Source organism: Trichechus manatus, unplaced genomic scaffold (assembly GCF_000243295.1).
Source record: "Trichechus manatus latirostris isolate Lorelei unplaced genomic scaffold, TriManLat1.0 scaffold00078, whole genome shotgun sequence".
In the NCBI taxonomy this organism is placed as follows: Eukaryota; Metazoa; Chordata; class Mammalia; order Sirenia; family Trichechidae; genus Trichechus; species Trichechus manatus.
In genome coordinates, this window is record NW_004444014.1 from 5581706 (window position 1) to 5596873 (window position 15168).

At 36.2% G+C, this 15168-nt stretch overlaps 1 protein-coding gene across 1 annotated transcript in view; it reads right to left on the reverse strand.

Moving 5' to 3' along the window:
• PIK3C3 (phosphatidylinositol 3-kinase catalytic subunit type 3) overlaps nucleotides 1–15168 on the reverse strand; it is a 147403-nt gene that overhangs the window by 87029 nt on the left and 45206 nt on the right. Inside the window, exon 9 of the mRNA XM_023735372.1 lies at nucleotides 7528–7713. Coding sequence (XP_023591140.1) covers nucleotides 7528–7713 — 186 coding nt within the window. The remainder of the gene's footprint in view (nucleotides 1–7527; nucleotides 7714–15168) is intronic.

Here is a 15168-nt window from a genome sequence, read left to right on the forward strand (position 1 = left end):
TTTCCAAGTCTACCTGCCACTCACCTAGTTAACTCCTCAATAACTCATATTAAGAGAATGTTGACACACCAAATAGATAGACTTCAGTCTCCTCGGTAAGGCCACAAACCAGGTTAAATCCCTGTTAAAATTCCATGGTCTACCCTTTCCTCTCCTATTAGTAATAACCACTGCACTTGTCACTACTTGCTCTTTGTCTTCTCTACTGTATTATAAACTTCATGAGGACAGAGACCACTTCACAACAATCTATTTTCCCTTATTTAATACCATTACATATATATATTTCACATTGATATAATAAAATATTCTATCATTAGGCAAATAATGACAAAGAGTAATGCACATGATTTCACCACTATGCTTTTTCCATAGAAAAATTAAGGAAAAGATTTTGATTAACTAGCTGATTAATTCTTACACAAATACCAATGTCCACAGCCAGGGTAATCACGTGACTCCCTACCAGCGCACCTCTTAAGTGTTCTGCCTCTAAAAATCATTTTTTAATTAGAGCAATAAACAAAGAAATAGCTCTCTAAAACATCTGATTTTCTACTACCATTTTTGAGATTTATGGCATCTACAAGTATGATTACAAGGTTTCTCAAAGAAAAAAGTATTATATAACAGAAAATTGATCAGTATGTTTAATGACAAGTATCTTTCTTCTTGGGAGGTATTAAGTAATTCAGTTTCACTGTTAGCCTGCATTACTGAGATATGCTTCAGAAATGCTGCTGAATGTGTCACCTGTTGGGTTTTCCCAATTACAGAAAAGACTTGGTTAGCACATGAAATCAAAAGGGCCACAATGTTATTAAATTTCCCAGAAAGGGGGAGTTCAGAAGACTACTTTCCTCTTTTTAAGTCACTCATCACTATCTGATTTGTTGGTCACTTGCTATTTTATATTCAAACTATACTTTATTTCATTTTTATGAAAACAAGTTAACTTCAATAGTAACTGCAAAGTCTATGTTTTCTCATTAAATTTTTATTGAAAACTATAAAATTTCCAAGCATGAAAGACATAAGCATATGAACAAAGCAAAGAAAAAAAAAATCACGTTTGCATTTCAGGCAATTCAGTGAAAATTTCCTGAAGAGCTATGAAATTTTATTTAGATAGTGATCACTACTTTTCTCAAGAGTAAGGTAATTCTAATGTTTCTGAGTGCAAATGCCATGCCAGAATTGCTCACTGACTTACCATTTCTTACTGAATTAAAAGTAACTATTAACATAGGCATTTACAATCAGAAAGACATGGGTGCTGATCTTGCCTCCCCAACAGATATATGTACCCCACATCCCTGTCAAACTGAAATATATTCTGTTCTTCCTGTACTTTTTTTTCCACTCTCCCTGCCTTCACTAATACTGCTATCTCCACTTGGAATGTAAAATCAGATGCACTTGTAAAAATTCTACCCTTCCTTCAAAGTCCATCTTAAATGCCACCTCATCGTTAAATTCTAATGAAACAGGAATCTCCCCTCTCCTTTGGAACAAGATAGCAGTAATAAATATGGCTTTAAAAAAATCCCTAAATAAGTATCAGCAAATTGAATCCAGAAAGGTATTAAAAGAATGAGTAACATTTATTTTACAATTGTACAGGTGGTACAAATTAGGAAATTTATCAACATACTTCAGAAGATTAACAAATTAAAGATGAGAGACCATATGATACGAAAAGGTGTCAAAAACAGTGTTTGATAATATATAGAAGCCACTCTTGATATAAACATACACACACACATGCAAGCACACACACACAAGCGAACTTCATAAATATGAGAATATTTGACTGAAACAAGTAGGAAACACACAATAAAGCATTCCTACAATAATGAGTAACAAAGCAAAGATGGCCACTATACACGGATATTATTCGCCATTACTTTGCAATGAAAGAAAGAAATAATAGAAATACTGAAACAGAGGCATAATTACATTTTTCCAGATGGCATAATCCTGTTGCTCAGAAATTACAAGAACTCCCCTAACATCTATTAGCACTAATAAAAGAAATCACTAAAGTGACTAGATGCAATATAAATAACAAAAACATAGCTTTCCCTTCAGTTAACAAATGGAAACGAGAACAAACACGTGGGGAAGTTCATAATAGTAACAATAATATAAAATACCAGGAAATAAATTTAGCATTAAAAATGTATAATATTTTTATAAAATAGACTTGAATGTGTAAAAAAAAATCATGTCCCCAGAAAGTTAGATTTAATATCATAAAGGTGTCAATTTTTCCATAATATATAAATTTAATGTAATTTCACTTAGCATTCTGATGGAGTTGTAGGAAAATGATAACGTGATTCTAAAATTTATGGAAAGAATAAACGTACAAAACTTTCAAGGAAAACTGTAAAAAACAGGAGATGGATGGTATTTGTCCAATCATATGTTTAAACTTATTATAACACTATTGAAATTTTTTAAAAGTACGATGCAAGCACAAAACCAGAGGACTTGTAGGTGATGATCAGAAAAATAAAAGGCATATAACTTTGGGCTCAACAATTCCAATGCAAGCCTCTTACTGAATAATATGAAATATATATAAACACAAATCTGTTTACTAAAATACAAGTACAGAAAAAGACTGGAAATAATCTAACTGCTCATTAAAAGAGGGCTGACTGGTTTAACAAATTATAAAACAGCCTTGCGGTAAAGTATTATGCTGCTTTTTAAAAACAGGAAGGTAGATCTACAGGTATTCATAAAAGTCTAGAAAGACAGACAATATATTTTTAGAGATTAAAGATTTCTTGACAACATTATGGATATTAATTTGCCTATATTTCCAGACTTTATGGATACCACATATATGTGCTGATAATGGGAAAATGTCCAAGATAACCTGTTCAGTTAATAAGGCAAGCTTTAATCAGTATATATATGATACTTCCAGTTATGTTAATTTTCAAAAAGTGAGAATTACATATACTTTATATGCAAACATATGCTTAAAATTTGCATAGAGAATATATGGGAGGCCATATAAGAATATATTAACAATGGCTACCCCTCTGGGAAGAAGAAGTGGTGAAACAAGTAGGATTGTCAAGAGAATATTACTTTCTATTATTATATCACTTCTTTCACAATTAGAAAGCAAAGAAAAAAATACACATATGAATATTACAGTAAAGGAACATACTAAATGCCACAGCAGCAGAAAACAAACAAAAAATGGCTACTGCTTCCTAGGCAGTTTCCCAGAGGTGGTGGTGTCTGAGTGACGGCTTAAAGAATAAAGAAGAGAGAAACTTGGGCATGCTTCCAGGTCAATGGAGTAACATATGCATAGGCATTGCTACCAAAGAGAACGTAACATATTTAGAAAACTAGAATAACTGTTCAAACATAAAACAGGCCATCTTTTATTCAAGTTTTCCAGCTGTCCAACATGTGGGTATTTAGACAAAGTGCCCTTTGATGTACCATTCAATGCTATGATTATATGACTGTATTCTTCATGGCAATACCAAAAAACTGTTGACGTTCATAAAACCCAAAGATACAGAAAAAGGACATTTTAAACCAATTAGGGATGAAAGGCACAACACAAATTATTTTAGTATGAAATTTTACATAATATAATTCCACAATCTTCTTGCACGTGTACAGTTCTTTCTCCAAACTTTGCCCACCTAATTTTCTCTTCCTAACTACCTAGTGATGTAAGCAGTTATTATCATCGCTGTTTTTTAGATAGGAAACTGAGGCCAGAATAATAGTGTTCCCAAAGACATATAGGTACACAGAATCAGAGAAAAAACAAAACTCAGATCTTGTTTTTATTTACACACATAAAATTAAAAACAAAATCTGAAGAATCAGTAGTAATAAAATCAACAGACCTTTCCTTTAACATGCTATATACAATTGATTATTGAATTACGTTGCAATACTAGTTATGCTATATCTACAAAATCTCAATAAACCCTAACAATCCATAGTTGCACCATATTTTGAAGTTTAGAATACAGTGTTTCTGTCAGTATCCTCTACCTCATTTAAAAAAACAAAAATTATGAAATGGTCTAGGAATAGTCCTTAGTAACTGCATGAACACTGGTAACTCTAGAGACAATCAAATACTTAGCACTTAAGCTTCTGAGGGCACTGGGGCCAAAAAAACAAAAATGATGATTTCACATTTTTCTACATTAAATTCTGGACCCATATCCAGGGACTGACTTAACTACCGTCCAGAAGTTTTCATTTAAGCCCTAGATGGCTTATATCAAACATGGATAGAGAATTAATGATTTAAGTAAAATTTTTAATTAACTTTAAAATAAATATAATTCTAATTAATATTACACATTTTTTACATGTGATGCAGTAAAGACAACTGGAAAAGAGAATACACTGAATCATAATGATAAGAACTGCTTTTTCATAGGATAGTGAAAAAAATCCTCTTCAGATAAAATTTTATGATATCTGAAATTTGCTTCAAAATAATCTAGTGGGAGTAGTGGATCTGGGTGGAGAGCAGGTGGTGTTATAGTGAAATAAGATTAAAAATGAGTTGACAACTGCTGAAGATGGGTAAAATATTCTGAGGGTTTACTATATTATTTACTTTAGAATTTAAATTTTACCATAACTAAATGCATAAATACAACTATTGACTTTAATCGACATTCATTTTGATTCTTGAAATTTACACAGAACGATTAGTTTTAAAATGATCTTACTATTTTTAAAAAAGGTCTTTGATAATAGTTTTCCTGCAGAATCAACATGTATATATATACACACATACACGTGTGTGCGTATATATCAGGCTTAAAAAGAATAAGTTATTCAATTAAGTTAACCCATAAATAATATCCCATAAGCCCTACTGGCTAGCACTAGCATAAACTATTAGATTATGTTTGAGAACACATTCACCCTATAAAAACTGATAAGGAAAAAAAAAAATGCTGGATCAGTCTACCTCATTAGCAATTACTAAAATTCAAAATCCAGCATGCTTTGTGTCAACAGAAATGTTCCTCCTTCCCTGGTAACCCTCCATGTATATAAAGAGCCAGCAGTCTTTGCTTTCCAGAGGATTTAAAACAATCTACAGATTATCTACATATACACATAATTATCAGCTGAAAGTTTATAAGTAGGAGTTCTAAGGAGAACAGAATGACCATGCATCTTTATGCTTCAAAGGCCCCAACGGCTTTTCAAGGCAACAAATGAATGTGGCTTGTTGTGTATTGACTGATAGAGGGCATCTGAATTATTCCCTAGCTGGCGCTGCATTAAACCATTTTTTGTTAGAATTCCTTTTTCCAGAAAGCAATACAAGTTTAGCTGCCATGTAAATGTCCTGGAAGAGACTGTCCTATCACATATGAGATCAGGAAGTAAACTTTCATTTTACAGAAGAGTCCTTGGAAGAATATTTTACTTCTGAAAATACACCTACTATATCCTCCTCCGTTCCAAAAACTGTCTCTATGTCTATTTGTCTCTGTCGTACGGATTGAATTATGTCCCCCAAAATTATGTGCTGTAAACCATAACCTCTATGCCTGTGGTTATAATTTCATTTGGAAATGGGTTGTTTTTATTATGTTAATGAGGCAGGATTAGTGGTGGGTGTATCTTGAGTCAATCTGTTTTGAGATACAAAAGAGATTAAACAAGCAAGCAAAGGGGAGATGGAAGACAGATGCCAAGTATCATGGAGATCTCCAAGGAACCAGGAAGCAAAGCTAAAGAGAAAAGGACCTTCCTCCAGAGTTGACAGAGACAAAAAGTCTTCCCCTAGAGCCGGCACCCTGAAATCAGACTTCTAGCCTCCTCAACTGTGAGAAAATAAATTTCTGTTTGTTAAAGCCACCCACTTGTGGTATTTCTACTATAACAGCACTAGATAATTAAGGCAGAATTTGGTACTGAGAAGTTGGGGTGCTGTTCTAACAGATACCCAAAATGTGGAAGCCATTTTGGAATTTGGTAATGGGTAGAGGCTAGAAGAGCTTTAAGGTACCTAACAGTAAAAGCCTAGATTGCCTTGCAGAGACTGTTCATAGAATTATGGACTTCAAAGGTAATTCTGGTGAGGGTTCAGAAGGAAGTGAGGACGGCCACAGAAAAAATCTCAGCATCTTAGAGAATACACATGGCGCCAGCAACAGAATGTTGCTAGAAGTGTGGACGTTAAGTGTGCTTCTGCTAAGGCTTTAAAACAAAACGATAAACATCTGACTGTACGATGGAAGAAGGGCAATGCTTTTTATACAGTGGCAAAAAACTTGTCTGAATTTGGTTCAAATGTTTGATAAAAGGTAGAAATTTTAAGTGATGAACTTAGACATATATCTGATGAGATTTTTAAGCAAGATCTTAAAGGGGCCCCGTGGTTTCTCCCTGAAACTTGTAGTAAAATGCGAGAGGAAAGAGATGGACTTAAAAATGAACTCTGCAAAATGAAAACAGAACTTAAAGATTTGGAAAATTCTGCTGTAAAAACTGAGGACAAACATCCTAAAAGTGTTCACCAAGAATGTGGCTACACAAACTCTGTTAAAGAGATTAAGCCTGTGACTGACGGATCTGATCAACTACCACAGCAGAAAACCCATCAGCTTAGACTAAAGGGTACAGAGAAAGAATGAAAGGAAAGAATGCTGTCTGCCTCTTGGAATTCTACAGGGCAGGAAACAGGCCAAAGGAGCTACATCTGTTGTCCTCCAAGAAAAGAAAAGGACCATCCCTGGTGCAGCACAGAGCTCAGCAGAACTGCTGGAAGAAGCACAGGAAGCAGGGTCTTTCTGGTTTCAAAGGGTGGGGGGACCATAGCCTCCCAGGTTCAAAGAGTTGGATCTTTGCCAACTCAGTTCTAGAGTGTGGGGATGCTGTTAAGGTGAGACAGGGGGAGGAGGCCACCACCCAAAGCTGAGGGGGTGAAGCTGCCATGTCCAAGCGACAGAAAGAGGCCTGCCGGAGCCAAGGGTATGAGGTCACCACTCAGATGGACTAGGAGTATGGGGTTGCCTAAAGCCTAGGGAGCAGAGTTGACATCAGAGAGGGCCTGGAAGGCAAAGCTGAAGCCCAGGATTATGCAGGGTGTGTTTTGAATCAATCTCTTTTAAGATGTAGGAGAGAGCAAATAAGTGAGCAGAGGGGAGATGGGCTAAAATAGATGCTAAGACACATGAAGATCTCCAAGGAAGCAGGAAGCAGAGGCTGAAGAGACAAGGACCTTCCTCCAGAGCCAACATACAGAGAAAGCCTTCCAGTGGAGCCAGCACCCTGAATGTGGACTTCTAGCCTGCTAAACTGTGAGAAAATAAATTTGTTAAAGCTACCCACTTGTGGTATTTGTTATAGCAGCACTACATAACTAAGACATCTCTCTCTCTCGTGCGCGCGCGCACGCACGCGCACGCACACACACACACACACACACACACAGTCTGATAATCAGGCTCTAGTTTCAAATGTACCCAGCTGAGAGGAGTAATAAATAATAATTACCTCATCATCTGCCTGCCGCAACCGGGCAACAGCATAACGCCTCACTGTTGTATTGGTGTAATGAGAAGATAACAGCTCCAAGGAATCCTCTACATCCATTGGCTTCCATTTTCCCAGAAGTTCCAATGCCTGTTTGGCTTCCTGAGGTAGATCCCAGTTAACACATTTCAAGAATTTTGTCAAAGCCTACAATTAGAAAAGATTTTAAAATTAGAAACAGCAGCCTATTGCCTTGGGTAGGGGAAATCAAGGATGACTAGGCAGAGTTTCACTTGGTCCTAACTGAAGAGCCAGAGAAGCCTCAAGAATAGACTCCTTGTGCAAACAATTAAAAAAGTTATTCATGCGATCATAGAGAAATACTGCAGGACAGGAAAAAGCATGCTCCCTATAACTTTACATTTTCCAGACCATACTACTTGTAGACTACTATGTATTTTTCAATTTGTTTTGGCTTTTCTTCATTTTGCTTCTGTTCATTTTAAAATACTATATGACTCAAGATAAGGAAATAGTTGAGGCCTATCTCATGACCTCTGAGATTCCTTGGAGATACTCTTCATTTCCATCATTAACAATGTGACACTCAATGCCACCAATGAATGAGAGTCAGAAGTCAACCAAGGGTAGAAATACCACAACTAACCCTACTCACCATCACCTCCCCAGTGTATGATCATTGGCTTTCCTACATACTCACAAATAAGAACTCAGACTAAATTGAATATGGACGTCTCTCTAACACTGAGAATATTTAAAAACACAGGCTTCAAACAAAACTCAAAGAAGCAAGCATAAAAACGGATAAATACAGAAGCAGCGTGAAATATTCTATGATTCAGCTGGCCATCAGTCTGTAGCATCTTTCTGAAATCTTACATTTTAGATAGGCAGGATCCTGAAGTTTTCACAAGACTGTCAGTTAACAGACTATCCTGAGGCACAGAATTCATGTTGCATACATAATAAATGCCTACTGCCAAGTCTCCTTACTGGCAACATTTTCCTGGTTGAACCCAGGACTCTTTCCTCTCCTTTCTCTTCCTCTATGAATTCAACATTACCTCCTGAACAAAGGTAACTTTAAAATTTAAATTCCTGCTCTGCCCTACTGATATCCTTTATGAGAAAACTCATCAAACTTTCAAGTGAATGTCCATTTGAACAGCAAAACTGGTTAGTGAGACACAAACTGAACCTTCACCTAATTTACTCTTGATTTTACTAATTTACAAGAGGAATTCTGGAGATTACATAGTACAATACCTAAACTGCATACAAGCAAAAGAATGGTTAAATGGCTTGCCCGTCAGTTTAAAACGGTGGATGAGCTAGACCTAAAATCCAGATTCACTGACTCTCAGCTTCTTCTACCAGATGGTATGTCCTTATCATCAAGGCATTGCCATCCTCCAATTGACTAAGTCCATGTCCCTTGGAGCCATTACTCTCACAAGACTGATCTCATAAGTCCATCTCCAATTCCTGCCAATTATTCCCTAGCAAGGTTTTCTGTGTTTCCCCTTGGCATGCTTCTCATTATACCACGTATCAGGAGTTTGGCACAGCCTTCTAGCTAAGAGCTTCAATACCAGCTTCTCTTCTGCTAATTTCACACAAACTCTTAGATGCTCAAGTTAATCTTAACACAACCTCCCAATCAGCAGAAATTAACCCTACAACATCTCTGCCAGAAAGAAGCCCAATATTTACTTAAGTAATTCCAGTGACTAATTTGCAAAGTAGTCATTATATTTATAGACAGCTAAACCATTTTGTCTAATTCTGTTTTAAAGCAAAAATGTCTTCATGTAGCTTCTTCCTATTGGTCAGTTTCACTCCCTGAAAAGAATCAGAGTAACTTTAACCCCCTAGTACGTGGAAAGCCAAAAATACTAGTATTTCAACTTCAAGATGATGGCCATACTGTGAATAGTGCTGTTTCCAGTAAGATGATAGGGTAAAAACAAAAAACCATAACAAGAAAACCTTGGCCTATTCTTCAAAACACTCCACTGGCACCTCTTACCACAATCCAAATCTCTATGTCATTAAGCTAGCTCTCATGGCTGCTCTGTATTTCAGCCAAGTTAACCTATTTAATACATGACTCTCTACAAGCCTTCTTTATGCTCTTCACCAAAACATTGGTGGCATCCTCTTTAGGGGCCAACTTATCAAAAACTCAACTTTTCCAGGAAGTTTTCAGCAACTTCCAGCAATTCCTTCAGCAGTTGTGGGCTCAATTTGTACTACTGTCATTTACATGATGTTTTTTTAACTGCCAAAAGCTTTTGTGGGCATTCTGTCTCTCCAACTAGAGCCTGCTCTCCCCAAGGATAGCTGTCCATTTCCTCTGCACCTCCCTTGCATCATTTAGTACAGTACTCCTCCTGCATATAAGAGTGTCCTAGTTTATTCTTACGCATTTTGTTTTTCACTTCTAAAATGTATGTCAATGCTGAATATGGAAACAAAGCAATACTTCTTAAGTACAGTGAAAGCTTTTCTATTTCACAGTACATCAACAGTCTTAATAGAAATGTGCTGCTATGTACTTATTATAAGCAAATCTTTCAGCATGCCAATGTACCTAATTCAGTAACTGAAACCATCTAACTCCCAGATTCTTAGATTTATAGATTTATTAGTAAGATTTATAGTGTGTGATGCTGCCAAGGAACTTAAGGCACTATATAAAGAATTTTTCAACCTTAAAATGCTAAATGTTATGAATATAAACAAGGAGACAGTAGAATGAAGAAAGGAAACAAGGAGGGCAGGAATGAGAAAGACAGAAACCATTTGAAGATAGCAATAAAAATGATAATTAATCCTAGGTCCTTTAAAGATATTTTATTGATCCAAGTAAAGTACAGGATTCAAATGTGACGTTATCTCTGCAGCTTCCAGGGAGAACTGGCAGAGTAGGGAGAGTACAGGCTTTAGAGCCAGGTTATTTAGGTTCAAATTCCAACCCGTGGTTCCATCAATTATTAGCTGATTATCTAATTATTTAAGGAGCTCTGGTGGTGCAGTGGTTAAAGCGATTGACTGTTAACTGGAAGACCCATGGTTGGAAACCACCAGCGGCACCGCAAAGATGTGGCAGTCTGCTTCTGTAGCGATACAGAGCCTTGTGAACCCTATGCAGTCACTATGAGTCAGAATTGACTTGATGGCAGTGGGGTGGGAGGCAAATTCACAAATATGAAATCCACAAATAATGAGGATCAACTGTATTTCTATTTCATGTTCTACTTAATTCTATTACTGGAAATTTCAGTATCGTTGTCCTTTGAATACTTTCAATTGAAAATATTAAAAAATGAAAACTATCTTCCCATACTATTCCTTCCAATTGCCATATTTCCTTTTCAGGCACTCAGGCCTAACCGCTGAGAGTCGCCTCCAAGGCAACCCACTAGCATATTTTCCTTTCTTTCCCTTGCCTACCAATACAACTCCAGTTCACAATTAGCTTGATCTCTCAATCAGTACATGAGCCTGCTAATTATGCCTCTTTTCTCATTCTTAGCTCTTCCCCAATCCATCCTGGTTTATCCTTCTTAAAATATCACTTATTAAGACACACTCTCCTTCTTTAATAGTTTCCTATTGCCAGTGAAATCCAACTCCCAAGCATAGAAGCGAAGGCTCACCACAATCTGACTCCATCTTTTCTATTTTAAAACCATTTATGTAACCTTGTCTCCTGAACCTAACAGTCTGCCTTTACTCTTGGTTTTCTTCCCCATAAAAAAATAAAACCATCAAAGTCTACTCAAACCTCTCTCAGTATACTGATCTTGTCCTCTTCCACATTTCCATTAAACTAATTACCTGTATGTTTACTAAAACAGTGACCCTTAATCACCACACTATACTCCCCTATTTTTATTTTATGTAAATATTCTATCTCTAAAACAACTTTAATTTATATGGGGACAGTGACCTGATAGGTCAAAGCTTCAGAGCCTAGTATAGCACTAGGCCAAAAGTTAATAACAAATTCCTGCTGAACTAAATTTATCTGTTTTGGTTTGCCATGAACTTCTCATGAGGAGACACAAATATGAATGTTATCCTGATGTCACTGTCTCAGTAGCTACTTCAGAAACAGCCTCATAAGAACATTCAGGGCATCACTATCGCCCTCAGTATACGTGATTATTCCTACTGTTTTTTTTTCCTCCAAGCATAATCAGAAGACACGGAGTCAACAAAACGCCTTGGTGGCACAGTGGTTAAGAGCTATGGCAGTTAACCAAAGGCTGGCAGTTTGAATTCATCAGCCACTCCCTGGAAACCCTATTGGGGCAGTTCTACCCTGTCCTATTGAGTCGCTATGAGTCAGAATCAACTTGATGGCAATGGGTTTGGGGTTTTTTTTGTTTATAGAAGAAACACCATTTTTACCACAGTGGCGTTGTGGTGAAGAGCTCGGCTGGCTAACCAAAAGGTGAGCAGTTGAAATCCACCAGCCGCTCCTTGGAAATCCTATGGGGCAGTTCTACTCTGTCCTATAGGGTCGCTATGAGTCAGAATCGACTCGACGGCAATGGGTTTGGTTTCTAGTTTTGAAAAATTATAATATTCATATTTTGGGTACTACAAAAACGAGTCAATTCCATCTGCTGTGGACCACAAACTTAAAAATACTTCAGAAATTTAACCAGTTTGGTTAAACAAAGTTAGTATTGTGAACTTTTTAGGTACAGCATCAAGTCCAGACTAAAGGGTTTTAATCCAAAATATTTAAGACAGGACATTCAGGGGGAAAAAAAAAAAACAGGGAGAAACAGGGGGAGAGAGTAAATTAACTTGAAAAGTAAAAAGCTTTACTTTATAAGAACTAATTTCCACCGATTTGTTTTTTGAGCACCGCCTTCTCTCCAGGAAATCTTTTCAGCCTCAGGGCCCACTAGCCAAGTAATCTAAATCGGTTTCTGAAAACCTGACACTGAAAGAGTTTCTTTGTGTAAATACACGTAGGGAGTGGAAGTACAGCAATATTTGTTTTCCACAAAACTCATTTTAAATAATTACAACAGTACAAATGTGGCTGTGTGAATAATTCCTCTGGTAACTTCAAGGACAATATATATTTGGCTTACTCAAAAGTGCTTCCTGAACATTAAAAAATACAGTTCACTCTACTCTAGTGATCATAAGAATTCTGAGAACTGAAGTTTCATCACCTACCTTCCTAAAACTTGAAACCAACTAGTTAAATGAAACTTGTCACACACTTTATATCACTTGAGCATTTTATTTCTTTTGCACATGTCTAGAAGTAATTGGATTTCAGTGGGAAGTGACTACTTGTTAAAACAAACAATTTTTCTTGCAAGCCTTTTCGAAGGGAGTTCTGCTCTGTAAATCTGTTCTATGCTATCTGAACCTACACTACATCCTTACAGGTTTAATTTAATTTCTTGCTGTATATTTTAGATGATACTGCTACATTCAAGATTCAATTTCTGTGACCAAGGTTATTCTTCATTTAACACAGTATCACGATACTAACTCAATCTTTTTATAAAACACAAAATCACAAACCTGTGTTTCTGCTGATGAATATCTCCTTTTGTTCAGTGATAAAAAGAATAACACTTAAAGTTATACTAAATTTAAAATTTCTCTCTCAGTCTTGTTATGGATATAAAGGAGAATAAATCTGATTCATCTACAAAGAATTTCCCAACACATCAATAAAAGTTAAAAAGGATAAGTTGAAAAGTTAAGATGAGTTGTAAATAGCCTTTTATCTCACAATTAGAAACTAAAGAAATACAATTAGGTCAGAAAAACTAGTTTTTTTTAAAAAAAAAAAAAGTGGCTAAAGATCATCCCATTATAAGACTTTAAAACTTGTTTGTTCATTCACTCATCCATTCATTTATTCTAACACAATTATAACAGCTTCCTGACAGATGATTAATTTTTCTGATGCCTCTCTGCCATGCCCTTAATGCATTTCAGAATTCTTGCTAAGGCAGGTACATGATGCTGCCAACGTTTTCTCTATAATCCTCTTTTTATGTCTTTACTAGCTCCCTTCCCTTCTAACTTGGTAATGCAAGCATATCAAGAGGCAGCATTTATGAGCTTTGTGATTCTGCATGGGTTCCTTAGTCTCAGTAAGGCTCAAGTTTCCTTATCTGTAAAACAGTGACAATAATACCTACCTTACAGGGTTATTGTGGGATTTAAAAGACCCCTGGCACACAGCAGCTGTTTAATAAATGCTGATTATCATTATTTTACCTGAAGAACTAGTGCTTGGGCCTCTGCTCTAAGAATTGACAGATTAATTCAAGCACTAGAAAAGACTTAAAAGTCTACTCTCATTTAATCAATCATATTAAATACGAGAGATTGAAGTTTAGACAGATTAAGTAATTTGCCCAGAGTCAAAAAGTTAATTAGTGGCAACAGTAAGACTCAAGACTCAAACTTAGTGCCTACTCTTCATCACAATTCTCTCTCTCCAGAACCTTTATCCACTCCATGGTTTCATTATGAAAACAAATGTGTAGCCTGACCAAGCCTCTATCCTGCTTGCCAAGCTGCACGCCACTCCATCAACTCAATTTTCAGGTTTGAAATTATCTATTTCATATTCTCCCTCTAGCCAGAACGCCTTCTGAATTCTGCATTTCTTTTAATAGTGCAAATATTTTCTTAGTCACCCAAGTTCAAAAAGGTGAGAAGAATGAAGATAAAAAGGAACGAACATTTACCCTGTAACTACTATGTACCAGGCACTCTGCCAGTTTATTTATCTGTATTATCTCACCTATCAAGGAGTATGAGTGTGTCTGACAAATGAGAAAACCAAGATTCCAAAAGCTAAACAATATGCCTCATACTACCTAGTAAGAATAAGTGCTAGTGCCAGAAAATGAACCCAAGTCTCTCTTATTTCAAAACACATGCTATGTCCTCTATACCACGCTACCTACAATACAGTCTCAAGAATGTGACTCCTTCACCTCTATCATCTCCTCTCTTATCATACCTATCGCTTATCTTGAAACTAGTATCTCTACCATTAATAGTCCATATTATCTCTATTATTATAGACATCCAAGGGATAACTTATTTTCTGCACATGTCCATTTATCCTTGGGACATTACTGCCAAATTAATATTTTTTAAAAAATATTCCCGTCATCTTGTCATTCCTTTGTGTAAAAATCTATAGAAGCATCCAGTACATACAAAATAGAGTATAACTACAAGTTCAGCATCCAAGGCATCTGACAATCTGGACCAGCTTTATTATACACAAATGCCCACCGGCCCTGTGGTCTACAAAGTGGGGACTGTATTAAGCAAGACAATCTACTGGCTGCAGAAATAGAATGTGATCTCCTAGTTATATTTACTTACTAATTTTTTAAACGTAATTAGTTAACCACATTAGAATTTAGAATACATTCATCACCTTCCCTTGAACTGTCTATTAGCAGATCATGTGTCACACACAGTAACATCTCATGAGGGTGTTTCACAAAACAGAGAGGTTGACAATGTGTTTATTTTCAGTATGCTACAATATATTGGAGTTAACAAGTATCCAACTGAATGGACTTAAGGATATTACCTGCTTTTATCTAAATAACCTTCACCAAA